The sequence below is a fragment of the Mizuhopecten yessoensis genome, unplaced genomic scaffold (assembly GCF_002113885.1).
Source record: "Mizuhopecten yessoensis strain PY_sf001 unplaced genomic scaffold, ASM211388v2 scaffold6363, whole genome shotgun sequence".
Taxonomy (NCBI): Eukaryota; Metazoa; Mollusca; class Bivalvia; order Pectinida; family Pectinidae; genus Mizuhopecten; species Mizuhopecten yessoensis.
The window spans coordinates 435,506-444,676 of NW_018406512.1; the positions used below are offsets into that span (position 1 = coordinate 435,506).

The 9,171-nt window shown below is 39.1% G+C and overlaps 1 protein-coding gene across 7 annotated transcripts in view; it reads left to right on the forward strand.

Moving 5' to 3' along the window:
• Positions 1–9,171, forward strand: part of LOC110452045 (phosphatidylserine synthase 2-like) — a 33,167-nt gene that overhangs the window by 13,633 nt on the left and 10,363 nt on the right. For 6 of the 7 annotated variants that reach the window (XM_021500311.1, XM_021500316.1, XM_021500310.1 and 3 more), the window contains exons 2-3: positions 5,374–5,579; positions 8,323–8,424. In XM_021500311.1, the coding sequence (XP_021355986.1) occupies positions 5,452–5,579; positions 8,323–8,424 (230 nt within the window). In that variant the 5' untranslated portion in view covers positions 5,374–5,451. Of the gene's footprint in view, positions 1–4,506; positions 5,275–5,373; positions 5,580–8,322; positions 8,425–9,171 lie in introns of those variants that run through there. The other variant, XM_021500314.1, reaches the window with a different exon arrangement.

Here is a 9,171-nt window from a genome sequence, read left to right on the forward strand (position 1 = left end):
GCTTGCAATTTATATAAATACTATACATACCTGCATATTTATATTATATATACCTGTACATTACAAGATTTTTTAAAAATATTTAAGCATATTTTACTGCCTATTTTAATTAAACAATGGGATTAAGTTAAACAACTTATACAAAGCCCTTTCCCTCAATAAGTAAATTGTCCTTGTAGTGGTTTAAGATTTTAAATGCATGTTATATGTAAGGATGGAAGATACTGTGAATTTATGTTACATAGCATATATCATAGTGATGTCAAGAAAATATAACACTACAAAATCTGTATTGTATTTTGATGTGCATTATGTTATCTTGCACATTTGTTTATCATGGTCATATGATGTTATTTACAGGGACTCAATCAAGTTTGAGATTGTGAAGAAATAAAACATTTGTCAACTTCAGCCATCTTTTAAGTTTATATTCATGCACAGGGATTCGTTACAAATGTTTGAAATACACATATAATGATATATATACATGCTATACTGATATGGATCACAGCACCTGTGTGCTGTCATATTTCGATTCACGCACGTAAAAAAACCTAAAATACACACACATGTGCTGTAGCCCATATTATTCACGTACATACCGTTTCTAGAATCTTTATTAAGATTATCCGTGTTTTCAAACACGTTTCCAAGAGAGTAACATATCGGCTGTCATAAGGAACCGTCGATATAGCCTCCCTTTTTGTGTTTATTTTCTACATTAAAATTTCGCCTGTTGGGATTTTGTTTAACCGAATTTTCCCGGTTTTTAACCGAATTTTTTTCGGGGCCGCTTGCGCTCTGCAAAAATTCAGGATGGCGACGGCGAAGTGTTGATTCGTCTATTGGCAAGTAATGTGGTCGTCCGGGAGTTATAATCCCATACAGCGCATGTTGGGTAGATATGGCTCTTACTGTGCAGATATGGGACGTGGCCATACAAGGCCTATGCACATATAGCATTACCTGTATATTAAAATATGCAAACGGCTTATATTCCCTTGAAATCGACACTTAAGGTCATTGGAGTGTATTGATAAACGGAAACAGGAAGTACATCCCTAGTTGAATATCCAATGTAGGAAGACAGTATCACAATTTCCGGCTATTCTAATGTTTAATATTAAACTGATGAATATTGTGTGTTTATTATTGACAGAACAGTGTGTTCTCTCAATATTTTTTCTGTACTTCAGGAAACCGGCTACCTATTTCACTACTGTGAAGTTTTTCAAGAACGATAACTCTTACCTGCAATTACTATGTGTATATGGTTTTATTATAAAATGTTAATTTTTATATCGTGTATAGAGAATTAATTTTACACAATTTCAGCATTTATTAAATTGATATACATTAATGCAATACTAATATCTGTCACTATCATTTTTATTGACATTATTTTGTAATAATATTGTGTCTTTATTTATTTTTTCAAAATTCACTCCTTTTTACATAAATTTCCATTTAAAATCCTTAAAATTATGACAACCTATATTTTTTTGTGACAGAAAATTTTCTTTACTTTAAAGCAATATAACTACAAAATTTGAAGAAATTCTACTGAGAAATGGTGACACAATCCTATTACCTTAATATCCGAGTCGACGGTTCTTCCATATTTTTCGATTATGCGATTATTTCACGGACAGTTGAGATTATTTTCCATTTAATAATTAAATTGCTTAATAAATGGGTTTTTTCCTCTTTCTTNCGAATTATGTGATGAACAAGTGATGACTATTTTGACATTAAACCCTTTATCATCCCTCGTCCTGAAGTCAGGGTCTCTGTCGGACGATCAAGCTATTATATCAAATGACCCCTGGCTATTCTTACTGACTATTATCCGATCACTGTTCATCAAACGAGTTATTAATCATCAAATTGAATCATGCAGATTCATCTAGTTTAACGCTCCCAATCTAGTGGATTAATCAACGACACCAGATATTCATTTAATACCAGTCGTTTGATCAGGTGGTAATTATATAAAGGCGTTTGAGGCGGCAAGCTGTATTGTTTACCTGTATACCAAATATCTCTCCTGGCTCTGAGATATACCACCAGTTTACGAAATGAAAACAATCAATCCGATTTATTATTTCTGCATGTGCCTTCATCTATAGCACAAACCATCTATACGTGAATATGACTAGCTGTCGAGTAGTCAACAATGCCCAAATGTGACGTCTTTCAATCATTTTCATTGTGACGTCATTGTGACGTAACTACGACCTAAGATAATACGGGGTTTCTCATGGCTTCACACACTATCAAATCAATTGCAGTTGAGCTGAATCTGATTTTGTTACCGAGTTTGTTTCGGTAAGTTTCTTCATCAATAATTATAGTATCACTATCTCGGCATGGTCCTTTGTGTTCATAGTTAACCAGTGTAAACACAACGTACGTACAATATACGATAATAATCCGACCAGCTGTTCCATCTACTACGCCTAATTCACGCGTTGTCGGCGTCGTCTCTTAACGACTGCCCTGGTCGCCAGTTTTCTGTAAGGTAAGCAATAATAGCTAAGTGTAAATAAAGATAAGCTTTGACTTGACTCGTATCATTGTTGTCTGACAGGTAGTTACAATGTTGCGGTTTGGCAGAATACCAAACAGTGTTAAGAATAGGTAGAATATATTCTATTGTTGTTTTTTTATTTTTAAATTGTATTCCTAGAACTTGGTATGATTTAAGGACAGTCAGAATTGCCTCCAACCATAATACATTATGCAAAATACAACAGTGGTTTAATAAATACATGTCTATACTGGTTATATCAAATGACTAAGACTGATTATATACAAGTACATCATAAAGATGATAGTCCAAAACAACTGACTATCTCTTCGTTGATTCTCTTGTTATGGGGCGATATCTCAGCGTCAAGTTTAAAAAGATTATTGTGAACATTTTCGGACTGAAAACATGTCGAATGGACAAAGGCAAACTTAGCGAAGCGCGTTAGGTTTGCATACAATTGCATGACAGGCTCACTGACATGACAGGCTCACTGATATGACAGGCTCACTGACATGACAGGCTCAGGCTCACTGACATGACAGGCTCACTGACATGATAGGCTCACTGACATGACAGAATCACTGATATGACAGGCTCACTGACATGACAGGCTCACTGATATGAAAGGCTCACTGACATGACAGGCTCCCTGATATGACAGGCTCACTGACATGACAGGCTCAGTGACATGACAGGCTCACTGATATGACAGGCTCCCTGACATGACAGGCTCAGGCTCACTGACATGGCAGGCTCAGGCTCACTGACATGATAGGCTCACTGACAAGACAGGCTCACTGGCATGACAGGCTCAGGCTCACTGACATGACAGACTCACTGACATGACAGGCTCACTGATATGACAGGCTCCCTGACATGACAGGCTCAGGCTCACTGACATGGCAGGCTCAGGCTCACTGATATGACAGGCTCACTGACATGATAGGCTCACTGACATGACAGAATCACTGATATGACAGGCTCACTGACATGGCAGGCTCAGGCTCACTGACATGATAGGCTCACTGACAAGACAGGCTCACTGGCATGACAGGCTCAGGCTCACTCACATGACAGGCTCACTGACATGACAGGCTCACGCTCACTGACATGACAGGCTTACTGACATGACAGGCTCACTGACATGACAGGTTCAGGCTCACTGACATGACAGGCTCACTGACATGATAGGCACACTGACATGACAGAATCACTGATATGACAGGCTCACTGACATGGCAGGCTCAGGCTCACTGACATGATAGGCTCACTGACAAGACAGGCTCACTGGCATGACAGGCTCAGGCTCACTGACATGACAGGCTCAGGGTCACTGACATGACAGGCTCACTGACATGATAGGCTCACTGACAAGACAGGCTCACTGGCATGACAGGCTCAGGCTCACTGACATGACAGGCTCAGGCTCACTGACATGACAGGCTCACTGACAAGACAGGCTCACTGGCATGACAGGCTCAGGCTCACTGACATGACAGGCTCACTGACATGACAGGCTCAGGCTCACTGACATGACAGGCTCACTGACATGATAGGCTCACTGACATGACAGGCTCAGGCTCACTGACATGACAGGCTCACTGACATGACAGGCTCACTGACATGACAGGCTCAGGCTCACTGACATGATAGGCTCACTGACATGACAGGCTCACTGATATGAAAGGCTCACTGACATGACAGGCTCACTGATATGACAGGCTCACTGACATGAATAGAAATTGTGGAGTACGTATTCCTAGGACAAAATACAATTCTTCTATCAGGTATAAATATAATTTGTGGAGTACGTTTTACTACGACAACATACTATGCTTTTATCAGTTATTAGTAAAAATTGTGGAGTACGTATTACTATGACAACATACAAAATGTATTTTCAGTTCACACTGTTCGAATTCTTTAATGCATTGCCCGTTCATGGTTAATAGCACTTCACAACAAAAAACTGCTTTGGCTCATCAATATTTCATTCCTACAAACTATATATGTAGCCGTGGTGTTACTTCTCAAATAGCTTATTAGTTTATTAATTTGTCACTGTCTTCATAGGTTTAACAAGACAACTACGACTCTCTATCATAGAGATTACTTCAGTCATTGTAAGTTGTATACTAAACTTACGATAAACACTGCACGACCGACAAGTTTACCGCTATTTTGGAGAATGATAGTAGCATCATCACTGTTCTATCTCGTGACATTTACCCAGAGTTGTTGTATGTGTACATTACACTAATTCGTCTTTCTGTCATTAAAACAGCTTTATCTCCACTAATTTTCCAGCTAGCTCAGTGTTATTGTTTAATCTTTTGCGATTCTCCCCTTCACTATTAACACAATCATTGTAATCAGAACCGTACAGTCAAAACACCTTCCTGTTCGTATCGTATTCTCCTATTAACACTGTATCAAACCCATTAAAGTACAGTTAGGTGTGAGTTCTAACATAAACACTTTGAAGATTATACATTTACAAAACGCGTCAAATATTTTTCAATCTTAATTGTCAACATCAACAATCGGGTGATAAATTGTTGGCCCTGTAAAATGACATTGGCCAACATTTCCTTCACAATACCTGTTTACCGACATCGTCAACATTGTTCGCGGCATGGCTGGTATTTAATTCGTAGCGGGTGAATGTACTAGCTACCCGAGAAGTGAACTCAACTGTGTTGCAATGTGTCAGGCGGCGAGCTTTAATACTTTATATCATAGTAAGTTTACATTGACGTTACAAACACAGGCGTGTAGCTATCTGGTTCACCCACTACACTGTGAGACGTAGATATATATACTTGATCTTTTACTTGCAGTCTGCGTCCAGGACAGTGACGATAAGGACGTGACACATGAACTAGAAATCCGGATTTTATATCCAGCACCATTCCAACATGGCAGCAGCTCACAGTGACCAGGAAATCGACGAGCTGAAGATCCACACCACCACTGCGTTTGACTGGGAGGCTGAGAAGAGGAAAAATACAAACGTATTTGACGATGGAACAAACACATTTTTCTGGTGAGTAAAATAATCTAGAAATTTCGAACAGGGGAATATGGCCCTGACCCCTACCCCAACTAGACGGCCTGCTACTTGATAAGTACATAACGTAAACAACTGTTTATTACAGTATCAAAGATAAGCTGACAGCACTTTAACAACACGGTAGGTCAACGAACTAGTCACATGGACATGGCGAAATAGGAACATAGAGACAAACAATACAACGGAACACATGATTGCTGGGCCATTACACGCATGGTTACCTTAACTGGGGTTGATTTCTCAAGTTCAAATTTCGAAATGTCTTTAACCACGAGTGAAGTTTTGTTTTTCTTACTCTGAATTCATCGTTTAGGAACTAAGCACGATTTGTATTAAACTATTAATTGAAATATTTCGATCACTGTATGATATTTGATACACATTGTGTTTAGGCGTTGAAGCTTACCGTGGGTCAGACGCGGAAGAAAGCGTGATACTTACGTCAGATATATAATCCATTGCAGTGCCATGTCTGCCAGAGTTCAGTACCAAACATGATCGTCTTAAATAAAACAAAATGCCGTTCAAGACATAAGGAATGAACAGGTGTATGTTTTAAAACGATTAAAGTGAGTTTTAAACATTAAAGTGGACAGTTCTTTCTGTGAAAACGTTTTAAAAAACCAATTAAATAGATTAAATCTACCTCAAAATAATTTGCTGACAATCAGTAGAGAACGACTACAACGCTCACGTGTACCCGAATTGTAAACAACAATCGTACCCGCTCACGTGTACTCGAGTTGTAAACAACACACACCCGCTCACGTGTACTCGAGTTGTAAACAACAAACGTACCCTCTCATGTTTATTAGGAGTTGTAAACAACAAACGTACCCTCTCATGTGTATTAGGAGTTGTAAACAACAATCGTACCCGCTCACGTGTACTCGAGTTGTAAAAGGCACACACCCGCTCACGTGTACTCGAGTTGTAAACAACAAACACCCGCTCACGTGTACTCGAGTTGTAAACAACAAACGTTCCCTCTCATGTGTATTAGGAGTTGTAAACAACAGTCGTACCCGCTCACGTGTACTCGAGTTGGAAACAACAGACACGTGCACCCGCTCACGTGTATTCGAGTTGTAAACAACAAACGTACCCTCTCATGAGTATTAGGAGTTGTAAACAACAAACGTACCCTCTCACGTGTATTAGGAGTTGTAAACACCAATCGTACCCGCTCCCGTGTACTCGAGTTGTAAACAGCACACACACGCTCACGTGTACTCGGGTTGTAAACAACAAACGTAACCGCTCACGTGTATTAGGAGTTGTAAACAACAATCGTACCGCTCACATGTACTCGGGTTGTAAACAACAGACACGTGCACCCGCTCACGTGTACTCGAGTTGTAACCAACAGACACGTGCACCCGCTCACGTGTACTCGAGTTGTAAACAACAGACACGTGCACCCGCTCACGTGTATTCGAGTTGTAAACAACAAACGTACCCGCTCACGTACAAGGAATTGCAAACAAAATCACTCGTTCACGTTTACACGGAGTTGTAAAAAACAAACACATCGCTCATACATGATCATGTTCCCGGTATCAAACAACATAGTCTCTCTACAACAATCTCTCTACAACAAGTGTATAACGCGTCACGGTTTCTATCTTGATATTGATCATGAGACCCTTACAATGGCGGCTGTGTTGACATCCGGTTGACTTGGCGGCACAGTACTCCATGTTAGACGCTCTACACATACTTGGTTCCATATATACAAAGAAATAAGCATCATACTTCCGTCAGAGATAAGGTCTGGTAGTAGAAACGGAAACAAGACAACCGTTGTTTGTGTACACTCAAAAGGCGAGGTCGTCTCGTTAGCGATCTTATTAGAAACGTTATGAACTTATAGATTGTGGACAAACTACTAGAGCAATGAAGATTTTTGGTTTACAGAACACCATGGGCACTGACAGAATGTTAGGAAATGGCATTATGATATATGGAATGAGAGTATGACCAATGTTTGTGTATTTAACCTCGACAGTGACAGAATGACATGAGATGAGAGAGTTTGGAATGAGAGTATGACCAATGTTTGTATATTTTCTTTGGACAGTGACATTGTAATATGATTTGAGAGTATGATCAATGCGTTTTTAACCTGGACAGTGACATTGGGACATGAAATGAGAGAGTATGACATAGAATTCGGGTATGGTCAGTGTGTGTGTATTTACCATGGAAAGTCAAAGTATGACATGGAATTCGGGTATGGTCAGTGTTTGTGTACTTACCACGGACAGTCAAAATATGACATGGAATTCAGGTATGGTCAGTGTTTGTGTATTTACCATGGACAGTCAAAGTATGACATGGAATTCAGGTATGGTCAGTGTTTGTGTACTGACTCTGGATATTGACAATTTATTATGGTTTGAGAGTATGATCATTGATTGGTGTATTTACTCTGGACAGTGACAGATTGTTAATGTTTGAGAGTATGATCAATGTTTTGTGTTTTTACTCTGGACATTGACATTTTGGTATGGTTTGAAAGTATGTTCAACGTTTTGTGTTTTTACTCGTGACAGTGACAGTATGATGTGTTTTGAAAGTATGCTCAACGTTTTGTGTTTTTACTAGTGACAGTGACAGTATGATGGGTTTTGAAAGTATGCTCAACGTTTTGTGTTTTTATTCTGGACAGTGACAGTATGATATGAAAGTATGATTAACGTTTGTTTATTTACAGGAGGGCCCATACCATCACGGTTCTCGTCGTATTCATCGGCATTCTCGTCTACATTGCCATATTCGAGGAGCCTATCAGTAACCCAGACTACAACAGCAAAAGGTACGCCACTACCTGTCCCTACTAAGTCATTGATCTGAATCTTGTCACACGTTTCTTAGTTTATACACGAAACCTTACTGTGAATCTAATAAAAGATGATATTTCTTTTGCAAAAAAACCTATTATAGTTGCAACATTAATGTGTTTGGATTGTTGCATTAAATCTAATATTGATGATTAAAATACAACCAGCGCCTGAAGTAACAAGCGGAAAAGCGATTCCTATCGTTCACATGATTCATACACCGTACCACATAGTGTCGGGTGTATCAGATATTATAATTAATGTTATAATTAATGTTATAATTAATGTTGGCCTATATCTGACACTCGTTATGATTCACTTTATTAAAATATGTTTTATCTATGTGAGTGAATCACCCTTTCCCTCCTCTATGGATCACAGCATTTGCTGAACATGTCATCAACTATTGTTTCTTATGACATATACCGTATTTATCTCGCAATACGACCAGAGGACCAACAAATTAATTCTTAACTCAAAGTAGATGTGAGCTTATTGCAGGACAATGAAATAGCATATATATATATAGGATAGCGTTTCTACGGAACTGTATTTAGCATGGGTGAGCTTATTATCAGGCAAGAGCGTAATGTTGGGTAAATACGGTATATACAAAACATATGATGCATCTGGCGTTCTATGTATGTATACGACCCTGGTACTGCAGTACTTGTAACCCAAGGCCGATCGAGTGCGGATTCACAGTTATAAAGGGGTGGGTG